Genomic DNA, 15,643 nt, shown 5'->3' on the forward strand with positions numbered 1-15,643 from the left:
CCGACCTGACGCAATTCCAATTCTTAAACTTTCTAACCACCTCATCTGCTTTGGCTCCACTAACCTTGGTCTCAAGAAGGACAAAGCAGGAAAGGTTAAACTGTTTAATGAGATCATTGACATGAATGCGGGTAGCCTTGCTCGTCGCACCTCTAACATTCCAAACGAAGAAGTCCATCAGAGGGGGAGACTACAGACGCAGGCCCAAACCCTAGATCAGGTATTTGTTTGGGGCTCCGGAGAGCCTAGAGGCGGTCCCAGAAGGACCCCTTTTATCCAAAGAATTCAAACCATGAAGGTTCTTTTTAGGTTTCCCTTTGGGATTCTTCATGTTTAACTTACTCACTCCTATAGTCTTACCAATAGGAGCATCAACAGGAGGATGTAGAGTACTCGCCTCCCTACTCAAACCCTTCCCAGCTGACAGGATAGACTGGGGAATCTCTTTGCCTTTAGCAGAAGCATTAGAGACAAAGAGAGGATTAATAGAATTACCCAGACTAGAGGCATGCTCTACCGACTCCAGACCATGCATGCTTAAATCAATCTGCTTATCAGAAGGATCCGAGTCTTGATCTTTCTCCATAGACAAAACACCGAACCTTGACCCGGAACCCGAAGCTGAGTCCACTCCAGTCTCAATCCCCTTCTTAATATCCGGGGGTCTGACCTTGATCTCAGGAGCAATCTGGAGAGTAGTCATCTTCGTACTGATATCTGGTGAATGATTAGCATTAACATTAGCCCGTGGCTTCCTTCTCACTGGCCTCTTGGCAAGCATCCATGGGCCAAAGCTCCTTACTTCCCCTTGACTCTTCTCAGCTTCGCCTATGATAGGTTGCACCAACTCCTCCACGTCCTTCCTCCTCTTAGGACAACCCTCAAGGGTATGGCCAAACATACCACATTCATAGCAGATGTTGTGTATACCTTCATATTCAATATGATAGACCTTGTTTTGAGTACAGAACTGAGAAAGAAGAGGCTTAGCGAGATCAATATCGATACAGACCCTGGCAAACTTGCCTCTCACTGCCCCAATGGTAGTCTTATCAACATGGTGGACTTTCCCAATAAGGCTACCAATCTTGTTCAGGAACCTATCACTGTAGTATTCAAGAGGTAGGCCCGGGAACCTAACCCAAGTAAGGATCCTGTTAACAGAGCAATCATGGGGATCAAAATTTGGGACCCAAGGTCTCAGAGCCAACACATGATTGGAGATAATATACGGACCACCATTCACAACAGCATTGAAATCCTCAGCCCTTGTGAATTTAATGACATAATAGTCATTTTCAAGGTCTGTGATAGTAACCTTTCCTTTCTTTGCCCATTGAGCCTGGATCCTCTGGGCAAAATAATTGAAACTGATCCTTTTCCCCAACACAGTGACGATTAACGCCAATTTCCACTTCGATCTCATGACCCGCTTGTCATCTGAGGACAGCCGGATCCTAGGACACAGCGGGTTATCAGGCTCTCCATCCTCAGAATCGGAATCAGAGAGAAAATCCCCGGAATCATTCTCAAAAGCATCCACCTCCATCATGGGATCCTCCTCTGACACCCCTAGCAACTTATCCCTCCAGGAGGGGCCTCCCAAATCCACGGAAACTTCCGCTTGAGCGGCTTGCGTAGTCTGTGCGGCTTGCGCGGCCAGCACGGCCTGCGCGGCCAACGAAAGTCGCACGGCATGCTCATCCTGCTGGGGAGAGACGGCCGGTACTCCCTGTGGCCCAAGCACCGGAAGCGGCCCTCTAACTCCGGAATCATACGCGCGTCCCTCCGCGAAAAACGAGTCTAAGGCCGCGGCCGCGGCACCAACACCTTCCAGCCCCCGATCGGCCGCCGCATCCCTAGAAGCCCCCAACGGCACCGACGCACCCCTAGCACCCCCCGTCGAAACCGCCGAATCTGCCTCCCCACCATCCACCCACTCCGATCTACTCCTATCCCTCGACCGATCCCTCCAAATCCCGCTGCTCCGCCTCCTCCCCCGAGGAGATCCCTCGGATCTCCCATCATCCGCCGTCGCCCACGCCTCATCGATCCCGGAGCCATTGCCCCGCCCGCGCCCCGCCACCACCAGATCCGACACAGGCCAGCCGCCTGTCTTCACCGACCCATCCCCCTTAACCTTCACGATCGCCTTGGTCATCGCCGAGAGAGAGAGAGAGAGATTTACTTTTCTTAAATTCTACTATTAGTTATAGTTAATTTAGTTATAACTAATTGAGAGAGAGAGAGAGAGAGAGAGAAAATTGAGTTATAAAATTGATCCTGTGTTTTAGAGAGAGAAGAGAGATCTGAAAGAGAGGAGATAGATCTAAAAGAGAGAAATAGATCTGAGAGAGAGAAGATAGATCTCAAAATTCTCCATCTTCATAAAAATTCTTCACCATGACAACAGATCTGAGAGAGAGAAGCCAGATCTGAAAAAGAGAAGATAGATCTAAAAGAGAGAGAAAGATCTAAAAGAGAAGAGATAGATCTCAAAACTCTCAATCTTCATAAAAATTCTTCACCATGACAACAGATCTGAGAGAGAGAAGACAGATCTGAAAAAGAGAAAATAGATCTAAAAGAGAGGGAAAGATATAAAAGAGAAGAGATAGATCTCAAAACTCTCAATCTTCATATCATCATCATCATCATCATCGTACCATTATAATGCCTAATATCAAATTTTGATATTTCGAAAATTTCAATTAATTTAAAGTTACCTATATATTTTAGTATAAAAAACATTATTTAGTGATTATATTTATAAGGCAAAAAGTATAATTAAGCCCTTGAATTTTACATGTTTTAAAGATCAAACCCCTAATCAATTATTTTTTCACATCGAACTTTTGATTATTGATTTTGTTATGGATTTGATCCTTATTTAACTTTTTCATCGAATTTGGGAAATGAGAAGATCGATATGGCGATTATAATACTAAAAATTGCAAAATGGGAGAGGAAAGTATCGAGGTTGGAATAACCTATTTGAAATTGATTTCTGTAATTTCCTTTTACTTTTTACTCTCTATCTATCATAGTCAATAAATTCTTATTTTTATTTGTCCACGTCAATAGGCCGAATCGTCCTAACAATATGTGCCGCCTAAACTCAACGAAAAAGTTCAATAAGGGCCGCATCCATAACAGAATCAATGATCAAGGACTCAATATGGAAAAAATAATTGATCATGAGCTTGATCTTTAAAACAGGTAAAGTTCAAGGCTTAATTATACTTTTTGCCTATTTATAATAATATATTATAAATTAATAATTTTTATTTTATTCAACGATTAAACCGTGTTAATTTAATCCTACCAAAAAAAAACCGTGTTAATTTAAAATACTAATTTATCATTACTCATTAATATTTAATTACATTTATAGTACTTATCATTTTTACAATTTGGTAACTGAATTTTAATTTTACACTTTAAAAATGCTATTAAAATAATTAAAAATATGATTTTATAATTTTATATATTAAAATTCAAATGTGAGCTAAAAGAACTCAATAGTAAAATAAAAATATCGAGTTTTACTTAAATTGTCTTCCACTTTTTAGTGAACTTCAATTTTTAAATTGATGATTTTTTTTTATTTCTTCTAATATATTTGTATTTTAATAATTTGATCTTGAGTGAGTAGGAAAAAATGTTGCATGAGAGAAACAAATGTCAATAAATTGATTCAAAAAAAAAAAACAAATGTCAATAAATAAATATATATGTAAAAGTGTATTTTTATTATTTAAAATAATAATATTTTTAAGTATAAATTTGAAATTGGGTTATCAAACTGAAAAAAGTTAAAGTTCATGTGCTATAAATGTAATTTTAAATGGAGAGAACCCGAATCATTGGATATAAAAAATTTAAAAAGCTTATCATGTACCGTTATAAATATAAGGACTAAATCTAATATTAATTAAAAAATTAAAAACTAATCAATTATTATTTATCCTATTTTATATAAAAAGATCTAATAATCACGGGTTTCTTTTAGTTTTTTTTGTCTGAAAAACTGATTGACTGTTTGAAATTACAAAAATGTTTAATTAATTTTCTAAACTTAATTAAGTTAACATGATTAATTTTGAATTTATATGATATAACAAGAAATAATTTATAAAAATTGAAATATATGTAACTTTAAATAAATTGAACTAACTATAAACTTAAAAAAAAAACTTTACATGTAAAAAAAAAAAAAGAAGAAAGAAAACATAAAAGGCCAAAAAGAAGAAAGAAGAAAGAATAGCGGGGGAAGCGTTCTCGTCCAAATGCTGGCAATTCGTCGGGACACCACATGGATGGAAATGATACGTGAGGCTTTAAATCGCCCATCCGATGGCATAATCCTCGTTATATTCTCCCACTCCTCCCTAACTCTTCTGTCTTCTTCTTTCTGATACAACATCTTTTCCTACTCATCCTATTCATTTTAGCCATTTAACCATACGTATCCTAGTGAGCTATCTTCACATTCCAGATTCACTTTCCATTTCTTTATATTTCCCAATTCCCTCTCTTTCCCCGTCTCACCTCTGATTTTCATTACAGGGATACAGGAAAATGGTGTTCAAGGTTTCCAAAGTAGACACTACGCCTTTCGATGGCCAGAAACCTGGAACTTCTGGCCTCCGCAAGAAGGTTTTTCCATCCTATTAATTTAATTGATTACTTCTCGCATTCTTACCTCTGATTCTTTGTTTTGCAATCGTTTGGAATCAGATCCGTTAATTTTCCTTGATTTTGCATGTTCACTTATTGTGATTGGGCCATTGCTCTGTTGCTTTATGCCGATGATAATAGATCAATAGTTGAATATGATCTGTCTCTGTTGCTTGTTAAAATTGTTTGATTTCTGTTAGCATATAACTATCAGTGGTTTGGATCAGTGAGACACAGTGATCATCCTGGATCACTATCTCTTGGTGTTTAAATTTTATGATCCTGGATCACTATCTCTTGATCATCCTGGATCACTATCTCTTGAGATGTCTTTTGTTGGTTGGTTGGTACCTTAGAAAGATTGTATTACTGGATTTATTATCATTATTGTATGTTGTTTAAAATGGAAGACTTAATTCCTGCTGGATATTTAAATATCTTCTCACTTCTTTTTCTATCTTATAGTATTTGTTAATAGTGTATGTTGTACTATATTTAGTCAATTTTTTTATTACAGTATCTGTGATGAAGTTGATTCCTCATTCACGAAGCTTCACCTCGCCATAGATTGTGCTGGAAATTAGATAGTTAAGGCGTAATGCATATTTGTATCATACAAATAATTCTCATGCCATGGTTAGACCTATAGAATTCTTTTGTCTGCTCTTCAGATGCTTGAAGTATTCGATCTAAACCAGACATATTTTCTCCAAACATTTAAAATCTGTTTGAACCAGATAGATGGATTGAGGGCCTAGCTGATAGCTGTTTGTTATTAGGGGATTAATTAGCATTGTTTGGTAAAATTGTGATGAACTGTTGTTGTCTAATATGAGCATGTTTTAAATTAATCAACAAATAAACTACAAAATAGAAAATATAATATACAAATTAATAAAAATAACCTAAGTAACTAAATAAAAAATAAAAATAAAAATTTATTGAATGGAGCAAAACCTTATTCTTTCGGCAATAGTACTATAGAGATGGGAATGAAGTTAAAGTAGAGACTTGTGTTGTGGAAATAAGAAGGTTAATTTTGTTAATAGTAAAAAAATACGAATAACTTTTCGTGAATTGCTCCAAAACGCTACTGTTCCATCAGAAAAGCTAAAAGCTATTGTTTTATAAATCTAACCAAACCGTATATTTTCTGCGGTTTGGAGTTAAACGCTAAAAGCTGCTTTGAGAAGCTGAAACAAACACCCCTGAGTTACAATTTAGCATTTCTAGTTAGTGAGTTTTTACACGGAATACTGTCAATTTTTCTAGAATAATTTTTCATTTGCATCTCACTTAGTTGCTACTTGCTGCACTGCATTTAATATGATGGCTGATGGCTGATTCTTTTCAGGTGAAAGTGTTCGTGCAACCCCATTACTTGCATAATTTTGTTCAGTCAACATTCAATGCCCTGACAGAAGAAAAAGTTAGAGGTAGGGTTTAGTCATTACTTCTATTAGCTGTAGTTAAGTGTTACGGTTCTATTCTATCAGTGTATGACTTGGATATATTACTTGCAAAAATAAGCTGTTGAAGGCTTAGCTTATAGTTTAAAATTAAATGGGTGAGGTTAAGTACCTACTGTCCATCCACATAGCATGAGGTTCGATTGTGAAAATGTGTTACATCTTGACCCATGGTTCTGTTCCCAAAGGGAATATGTATTTCTTTTGTTCACATTTGTGTAGAATATTTTTTGTAATTCCCTAAATATCTCATCTTATGGAAAGAAATGGTGAACTAAACTAATATATTCGAATTTTCTAATACGATGCTTGTTCATTTCAAGTCATTGTGCCAATCATTCTTGTCTACTGCTTTGCAATCTATGAATAGTGGAATTGGACTGCCATGATTTCTCTGTTTAGGGCAATGCTGTCCCATTGTTGTGTAGGCTTTTGTTGCACATATGGTTTCATATTCTTTCCCCCAAGGTGTGATGAGTAGTTAGATTTGCTTTTGATGGGCTGCTTTTCCAACATGTGCAGGTGCTACACTTGTTGTCTCTGGTGACGGTCGCTATTTCTCAAAGGATGCCATTCAGGTACAATATATAGCCTAAATTGCATGAACTAAAGATTGCTATTTGAAGCTTTTCGAACTGCAAAATTTCTTATTCTTCCCGATCTGTGGTCCCAAGGTTGATTTTGTTATCACTATTTCCAGTATCAAGGGACTATGCATTTTCTTTTTATTTTACTCTGGTGGAGCACATTTATGTTTTATACTTCAAGGTTTTGTTATCAACTGTGTGTGCATGACTGCATTCATCTGCATGGTATGACACATCAAATATGTTTCATTTTTCAGGCTCATAACAAAATCTGATGCAGTGGATCTTTCTTTTATTCTTTTAAATTATAATTATTACCTCTCCCACTCTCTTGGTTGCTCATTTTCTAGGAAGATAAAGGAACATATATGTTGAATAAAATTTCGCAACAAGAGGCTGTAGCATTTGAAATAAGATTTAATTGTTGTTCCATAAAGAAGATGCTGTAAAAAGTTAAATATTCCTCTTAAAAAATATTGTTTAAAGGTCAAGAGTGGATTTCTTTTATATGTAATGCTTTTATTGTCTGTATTTCCAATCCATAGCTCTTCTGCAAGATGCCTTCATGACGTAATCCCTTTAAATTTCTCTTGTTGAGTTGCCAGATCATTATTAAGATGTCTGCTGCTAATGGAGTAAGGCGTATTTGGGTTGGTCAGAATGGATTACTTTCAACTCCTGCTGTCTCAGCTGTAATTCGAGAAAGAGTTGGGATAGATGTATGTTGTTTTGCTTCATCTAGCTGGTTCATAATTTAAGCATGATAACTTTACTGATAAGCATAATGCTATGTTTTTATTATTGCATGCCAGGGATCTAAAGCAACAGGAGCATTTATATTAACGGCAAGTCATAATCCAGGGGGTCCGCATGAGGTTCGTCATACCTGTTTATTTTCTAGCTTGTTTGGGAATTCTGGTTCACAATAGTGATCAAAATTCTGCTTATTTCTACTTCTGCTTCTTCTGTATGAAATGGAAGTAGTCTATTGCCTCTTTGGGGTGGAAAAATAGCGATATAATTTGGTTTACTATTGGGGTGGAAAAATAGCAATATAATTTGGAAAAATAGTGATCAAAATTCTGCTTATTTCTACTTCTGCTTCTTCTATATTTGATATTCTCTTCTTTTATTGTCCCTGTAATTTGCAGGACTTTGGTATCAAATATAACATGGAAAATGGTGGACCAGCTCCTGAGGGGATTACTGATAAGATTTATGAGAACACCAAAACCATAAAGGAGTACTTAATAGCTGACGTGCCTGATGTATGTCCTGAATGTTATGCCACCTTTGTTTCATCTTCCCCTTGCTTTTATTCAAGTGTGAAATCATAGTTATTAAAGGCGCGCCTATGGCGCACCAGGCGCAGGCCTTAGCGCCATGGCGCGCGCCTGGTGCGCCATTTTGCGCCAAAGGCGCACCAAGGCGCGCCTTGGCAGTTAGAGGCAGTTATGGGCAGTTTTTTGGTAGTTACTTTATATATCTGGAATGGAACACCTGTTATATTAACAAAAAGTATTAAAAAGGAGAGAGATTATAGGTTTTAAACTAAGTAGAAGACGAAGAGACTCTTTGAAGAGGAAGAGATAGAGTCATTTGAAGAGTAAGAGACAGAGTCATTAAAAGAGGAAGAAGTTTAGTAGAAAGAAAACACATCAAACGGATTCAAACAACTGAAACAAAGAAGCAAAGGGAATTCAACTTCAACAGTTTGATGATCAATAGTTTGATGATGCCTTAGATGAGGAGTGTGATAGTGATGATGAGGAGTGATGGATTTGGAGAGTTTTAATTAGGAGTAGAACTTAGAAATTAGTATTCGACTTTAAAGTTTTCTAATATGGGGTTTATTTTGCATTTTAAAATTTATTTATGCTTAAGATCTTTTCATGATTTAGTTTTATGTTAGTTTTATATTTTTATAATTTTTATTTTTTTTAAGTGCGCCTTGTCTCGCTATGGCGCTCGCCATCGCCATGCGCCATGGCTCCAGGACCCCTTGCACCTTAGTGCGCCATGCGCCTTTAATAACTATGTGTGAAATTATTGTTTCATGAATTGTCTCCATGTTTTACTTTATTTTTTATTTTTTTAATCCTCATCCAGGTGGATATTTCTGCAACTGGTGTAACTAATTTTGGTGGGCCTGAGGGACAATTTGATGTTGAGGTGTTTGATTCAGCCAGTGATTATGTCAAATTAATGAAGTAAGTTGTCGTTTATGTAATTTCATTGCACTCTACAAATGTCTTTCTTTGAGGATGATTTACTGGATTTGTGCCACAACACTCTTTTGAACTTCTATTATTCCGTTTGTGCAAGATTTGTTAAAATGAGCTTTTGTGGCCTTCAGGTTTCTCTTGGAAGTAATAAATTTTCTTGATATTAGTTAGCTTACAGGACCAGCTAAGATGTGATATCAGCATTTATGTTTTTCTGATAGACCAGGACAGAACAAGAGATCAGCATTTATGTTTTTCTGATAGACCAGGACAGAACAAGAGATATGTAGTACGCACCAAATACAAATTTTAAGATGCTCATATCCATAGGGAAAGAGTTTAATTTTGGTCCTTAGTTACAGAATATCATTATGATGAGATTCTAGCAGCAAGGCGTTTTCTCTTTAAAGTCATCTTATAAAGTACTGCACCATGTGTTGGATTTATATACATCATAAAATAATTTTCTCATTCCTGATTGAGTTTCTCACAATCCAAACCCTTCACTACTTTTTTATTCTTCAAGAAGCATGAAATGAAATTGAGAAAAAGGCAAGAGGTGTTTGTTGCATTATGGATTACATTTGCTAGTTTATAATGTTATAAGAAAAAAGGTTATTTTTCATGAAGATAAGATAATGATCATCTATGACTTCTGCGTACCACTAATGCTACTAGGGCTGTAATCGAGCCGAGCCGAGCCGAGCTTTGGTCTGTTCAAGCTCGACTCGCTATAAAATTAACGAGCTCGAGCCCGAGCCGAGCTTGCTATAAAATTAACGAGCCGAGTCCGAGCCGAGCTTTGGCTTGCTCAACGAGCTTGAGCCGAGCTTCGAGCTTGTTTCGAGCCCAAAATCCTCTTTTGGACTTGGTTCATTAAGAAAATTATTTAACCATGAATTGTTTGTGAGTAAATTGTTAATTATATTTGTGAAGTTCGTAAATAAATAAACAAGATGCTTACAAATAGTTTGTCTATTACTCATTTATTATGTTTGTGAACGAACTCATCTAATAGCAAATGAAATAATATTAAATTTAGATATTTGTGAGCTAACACTAAACTATATAGTTTTGTACAAAACTAAAATTTGTTCATAAATGTTCTAATCGAGCGTGCTCGCAAGCTTTCGAGCCGAGCTTTGGCCTGCTCAAGCTTGGCTCGTTTACGAACCGAGCCAGTAAATCGTGTGCACGAGCGGCTCGTTTATAAATCGAGCCGAGTCGAGCTTTTGTTGAGCCGATCACCGAGCCATTCATGAGCGGCTCTGTTCATTTACAGCCCTAAATGCTACAAAGGCTTTTGGCTTTATTTAGAATAAAAAATAGGGAAGTGCATGCGGAAGGGATTGTTACCAAGTACAGATCAGAATTCTCTAAAAACTAATTGCTGTTTGCTTTTGCTTTTGCTTTTTGAGCTGTATACTGAAGTGGTATTGTACTATCTTTTATTCTTTTTGTGTCTGTATGGACCAGTTGACTAACTGAGCTTATGGTTCAGAATTGTGTCATCTTGTTAGGTCATACTGTATAATCTTTCAAAATATTGAAAATACTAATTCAAAATATTGAAAATACTAAAACATTGTCCCAGGTCTATATTTGATTTCGAATCTATGAGGAAGCTGATTTCATCTCCAAAATTCACTTTCTGGTATGTAGGCATACCTTGGCATTTGTTTCAGTTCTTGTGCTTCTATTTCTTGTTGATATCCATTTAATGATGACTACCGGTGGTTGTATTTTGAAGCTTTGATGCATTACATGGAGTTGGTGGAGCTTATGCAAAAAGTATATTTGTGGAGGAACTTGGTGCACCAGAGAGCTCATTGTTGAACTGCGTACCTAAGGTCTTGCAAACTTTTCGTTGGTAATATAATGATGTATGAGGCTCTTTTTGCATTACAAGGATTTTCCCTTTTGCAGGAAGATTTTGGAGGGGGCCATCCAGATCCTAATCTTACCTATGCAAAAGAGTTGGTTGCTCGCATGGGATTGGGCAAATCAAACCCAGAAGTTGAACCACCAGAATTTGGCGCAGCTGCTGATGGTGATGCAGACCGTAATATGGTCCTGGGTAAAAGGTAGCATCCCTGCCTTTTATGCTATAGCAATGGTCATAACTCCTTAACCTTACATGTTTAATCTCTATTACTTTGTTAGGTTCTTCGTTACTCCTTCAGATTCTGTTGCAATAATTGCTGCAAATGCAGTTGAATCCATACCTTATTTCTCTTCTGGTCTAAAGGGTGTTGCCAGGTACTCTATTATGCTGTCTAGTAGCTTTCTTCTGTTTACTACTTGTTCCTGTTAAGAAATAAAGCATATACACGTGCCTACTGTTTAACAGTAGCTTTAATGGCTTAGAATATACTGAAACATCTCTTCACTTCAAATCACGACTGGCTATGTTTACATGCTTGTTAGCTTGTAAGACATCAATGCCTGTATTATGCAGTCAGTGCGACTGGGGACAAACCAAGAGTGGTTGATAAAGGTCATTAATTGTCCAGTTATTGCATAAAGGCATATGAGCTGAAATTTTTGTAAATGCATTGAAGAAATATATGTCTCTTTATCTTGTATATCTAGATAATGTATGTTAGAGGTTTGGGAGTACTTATCTAGACAATTAATGGATGTTACATATTGTCAATTGTGCTTCCCGTGGTCTTTCTTAGAGTGCATGTACTGATTAAACTGCATATTGGCATTATATTTGTCAACCAGCCTGAAGTGCTAAAGGTTATTATTTGTTTCATATTGTGGTTTGATCTCGGGGCTATTCTCTGATTTTAATTGATTAGGTTATTTCTTATTTTCCCCTTGTTATGAACTTTATTTGCTGGTCTCAATTGTCTCTCCCCCAACCCCCCACCACACACACAGCTTTTAGAATGATAATTCTTTTGCTGCTTGTAGGAGCATGCCAACATCAGCTGCCCTCGATCTTGTGGCCCAACATTTGAAGCTGAAATTTTTTGAGGTAATTGGTGGAGAAAAACTTACAAAATTTATCCTTCTTGGCTGTTGAATAAGTGTTAAGGAAGCTAATTTGGGTATTTACCATTTAATGCCAGGTTCCCACTGGCTGGAAATTTTTTGGAAACTTGATGGATGCAGGAATGTGCTCAGTTTGCGGGGAAGAAAGTTTCGGGACTGGTTAGTGCTTTAAACTTTTGTTTGAATTTGTAAAACTACTCAGATAGGTTATTGAATTTGTAAAACTACTCAGCTGGGTTATTCTTGGGAAGTTCCAGATCTTTTATTTTGTGTTAATAACATTTGTGTATAGGTTCGGACCATATCCGTGAGAAAGACGGAATTTGGGCAGTTCTTGCTTGGTTATCTATTCTGGCTTACAAAAATAAGGAAAATCTGGATGGAGGAAAGCTTGTGACTGTTGAAGATATAGTTCGCAACCATTGGAGCAAGTATGGCCGCCACTATTATACTCGCTATGATTATGAGGTACTTTTTCTTTTACAATTTTTGACCTTTTTTTCTCGTTTGTAGTTGTAAATCCTCGATTGCCATCTGAACATTTTAATTGTGTTGAAGAATGTTGACGCAACTGCAGCAAAGGAGCTGATGGCACATTTGGTCAAGCTGCAATCTTCCTTGAGTGAAGTTAATGAGTATGTCTTAGATTAAACCACTCTCTGTACAAGTTTCTGCTCGTCTGAAAGGAATATCTGTAATAATATTCAGTTGTTTCTTTAGCATAGTCTACCTCCTCGACCTTTTTGATTAATTATGGCGTGTCCTATACTCTATAGACTACTCATAGTAATATATATCTTCGTGCATCAGGATTGTGAAGGGAATAAGATCAGACGTATCAAAGGTTGTTCATGGTGATGAGTTTGAATACAAGGATCCTGTTGATGGTTCCATCTCAAAGCACCAGGGTATACGATATTTGTTTGAGGATGGCTCTCGACTGGTAAGCTGACTTTCCTTGTTATGGCTGCTTAGAGAACTGTTTTAATGGAAGTCACAGTGATTATTAAACTTTGCAAAACAATGCAGGTTTTCCGCCTCTCAGGAACTGGCTCAGAAGGTGCAACCATCCGTCTCTACATTGAGCAATATGAGAAAGATCCATCAAAAATTGGAAGAGAATCTCAAGATGCACTTGCTCCCCTTGTAAGATAAAAGAAAAGCTAAGCCAAGTAATTGTGTATCATTGAATACCACAAGTAATATTGATTTTAATTAATGCACATGGTTGCAGGTGGATGTTGCCCTCAAATTTTCAAAGATGCAGGAATTCACCGGCCGATCTGCACCAACTGTTATTACATAGATACTGCTAATACATGCGAAAGCTTAGATTGAATGCCGGCTTGAATAATGCCATGATGGTATTAAGAACCTTTGGAGTGGTTCCATGTTGATCTTTGTATTTTATATATACTGTGTTTCATCATAAAGCATACGAGATAAATACCATCCTAAATTTTTGTTGTGCAAAATAATAGGAATACCTCAAGTACCTTATAATCCCGAGCTGTTTATATATTTGAATGCTCATATTGATGTGTGAATGGCATAAAAAAGAAGCTTTAGAATTAGTGGAGAGGGCTAGGCAGAGTTTAGTTCCTGCAAGGCCCAGTTCTAGGCCCAACATGACCTAGTGTCATTGGCCAGGTCTGAACCAGGCCAAAACCCCGTGTGGCGCCAAGACTTCTTCGTGTCTCGGCCAATCAACTGTTACTGAAGGGATCTATCCCCTTTACGCATCCCGTCAATACGTTTGTTGATATTAAGTCTCGGTGGGACTCCCTGTGTATAAACTCGCCCTAAAAGGGACAAGTATTATGGGGCTAACTTTAGAGCCGATAGCGTTTATAGAGTTCCACTCTATGAAGACATTCGCCTCCCTTCACGAAGGTCGAATGTCAGACTCTCCTAGTCCCTAGTGGACTAGGATGGATCCCTTAAGTCAGTGGGTGGTGGAGATCCAATGTCAGGGGGTCCCTGTTTTCTATAGTGTTCCTTATACTAACTTGGCTTATACTATCAGCATACATTGATATGTCGCATTCGCCACTTTATGTCGAAGCCTCCTCGTAGTTTTGCCAATGTTTGTGGTAGTGTTTGTCTGTGGCCAACTCCCCCTTTATACGCTCCCCCACTTAGAGGATCAACGTCTTCGTTGATTGGGCTCGCCTCTCCGGAGAGTTTCTCTTTCTACTCGAATGCTATTGAGGTTCCACCAAGTTGTCCGCTCTTGTTTCTCGACTGATCTCTGCTCGAACTTAAACTTCACTTGAATTTCCACATTGTTTGCTTGTCTCTTGAAATGGTTTCAACTTCAACAATCATTCCGCTAATCCCACAATCTGCAACTTTAATGTCTTCAACAAAAGAACTTTTTTTTTTGTGCGTTAGCAACATCAAACCCATTCCTCTATAATAGCAAAAGTAATTTTCGCAGAGTTTTTGAAATTTTGAAAAATACTTTTCTATAATCAAAGGTCTTCATCAGAGTCTTCTTCCTTTATTTAGGGTCTTTTATCCTCTCATTCTTCTATAATCCATCATCATCTAACCCATTAGAGGAATAGCCGTCCCTGACGATTGGGGTTAAAGGGTTTGATACGTTGATGAAGAATCTTGATATCGACTTGCCACTGACACCTTCACCAATCTAACTGTCTGATGGCCATTGTTTAAACCTTGAGTTTTCCACTCCTTGCTACATCTCTTTCAAATTTGCACATCGCAAAATAAACAAAAGGAAATGCCACATTATTTGCAATTTGAACATGTGAATATTGATACTCGAAATACACTTTAATGCAAACGTACCAACATTCACAATAGAAATCAAACATCAAGAAAATAATAATATGTCAATTATTAATCATGAGACAAAGGTAAGCACATTTACACGATTGACCAAGTATTTAAATACTTTGATTTACCAACATTAAAAACTTCGGAGTTTTTCCATCGATAGTTTTGAATCTTCCTACTTCAATTTGGGTTTATGAGAAGTGAGAATGAACCTACCTTATGTGTGAAAAAGGAGGTAAAAATGATTTAATCACCGTTAGTCTTTATGTTGATGATATCATTTATACTAGTTCATCTGATTCCTTGTTGATTGAATTTAAATCGCATATAAATGATTTAATCACCGTTAGTCTTTCTCAACACAATGACATGTCGCAGTTGAGTGCTAAATTGCTTTACACTCGGAGTAAGATAACGAGATACCTTCATATTCTAGAGTAACCCATACTTTAAGATCATTTATATTTACTCTAATCGAGTCCTTCACTAGTTTAGATAAGTCCAAATCAATTAGCAGCCTCACAAAATGGCCAAATTCTCCAACAATTGTATTTTTGTCAATACACAAAGGAATACTGATCACATGAGCAATTTCAGAGATTATTGTTCTGTCCCAAAACTCCCATAGTAGATTATAGAACCGGACCCACACATGTATGGATGAGGACCTGAAAGATTTCAGATCAAATCATGGAGTCCATTAAGAAAATCGTATGATTAATAGTTTCAAAGGTAACACACTCTAACTCCAAACATCTTTGATTTCTTCCTCACATGGCATGAGAATATGATAGAAGTCCCTTCCCAATGAGACAAGTTTCCAATCCATGTTTCTACCCCAAATATCATTGAGTTTAGTTTCAAGTCTTGGTGTCTC

At 37.1% G+C, this 15,643-nt stretch overlaps 1 protein-coding gene across 1 annotated transcript; it reads left to right on the top strand.

Moving 5' to 3' along the window:
* The first annotated feature begins 4,284 nt into the window (after positions 1-4,284).
* On the top strand, positions 4,285-13,467 carry LOC136208598 (phosphoglucomutase, cytoplasmic). Its single transcript, XM_065999649.1, has 19 exons — positions 4,285-4,476; positions 4,570-4,659; positions 6,035-6,116; positions 6,672-6,727; positions 7,342-7,455; positions 7,549-7,611; positions 7,888-8,004; positions 8,846-8,946; positions 10,556-10,615; positions 10,712-10,811; positions 10,888-11,045; positions 11,125-11,220; positions 11,884-11,947; positions 12,042-12,123; positions 12,257-12,432; positions 12,523-12,599; positions 12,775-12,907; positions 12,994-13,110; positions 13,199-13,467. The coding sequence occupies exons 2-19, from the start codon at positions 4,582-4,584 to the stop codon at positions 13,268-13,270; spliced, it is 1,746 nt and encodes a 581-aa protein (XP_065855721.1). The 5' UTR covers positions 4,285-4,476; positions 4,570-4,581; the 3' UTR covers positions 13,271-13,467.
* Positions 13,468-15,643: the final 2,176 nt, after the last annotated feature.

Source organism: Euphorbia lathyris, chromosome 10 (assembly GCF_963576675.1).
Source record: "Euphorbia lathyris chromosome 10, ddEupLath1.1, whole genome shotgun sequence".
NCBI classification, from domain to species: Eukaryota; Viridiplantae; Streptophyta; class Magnoliopsida; order Malpighiales; family Euphorbiaceae; genus Euphorbia; species Euphorbia lathyris.

Excerpts from the sequence above, each read along its gene's own strand:
- LOC136208598 (XM_065999649.1), top strand. The coding sequence starts at position 4,582 with ATGGTGTTCAAGGTTTCCAAAGTAGACACTACGCCTTTCGATGGCCAG. Across the intron at positions 7,456-7,548 it reads GAGAAAGAGTTGGGATAGAT|GGATCTAAAGCAACAGGAGC; the intron begins GTATGTTGTTTT and ends ATTGCATGCCAG. Across the intron at positions 8,005-8,845 it reads TAATAGCTGACGTGCCTGAT|GTGGATATTTCTGCAACTGG; the intron begins GTATGTCCTGAA and ends ATCCTCATCCAG.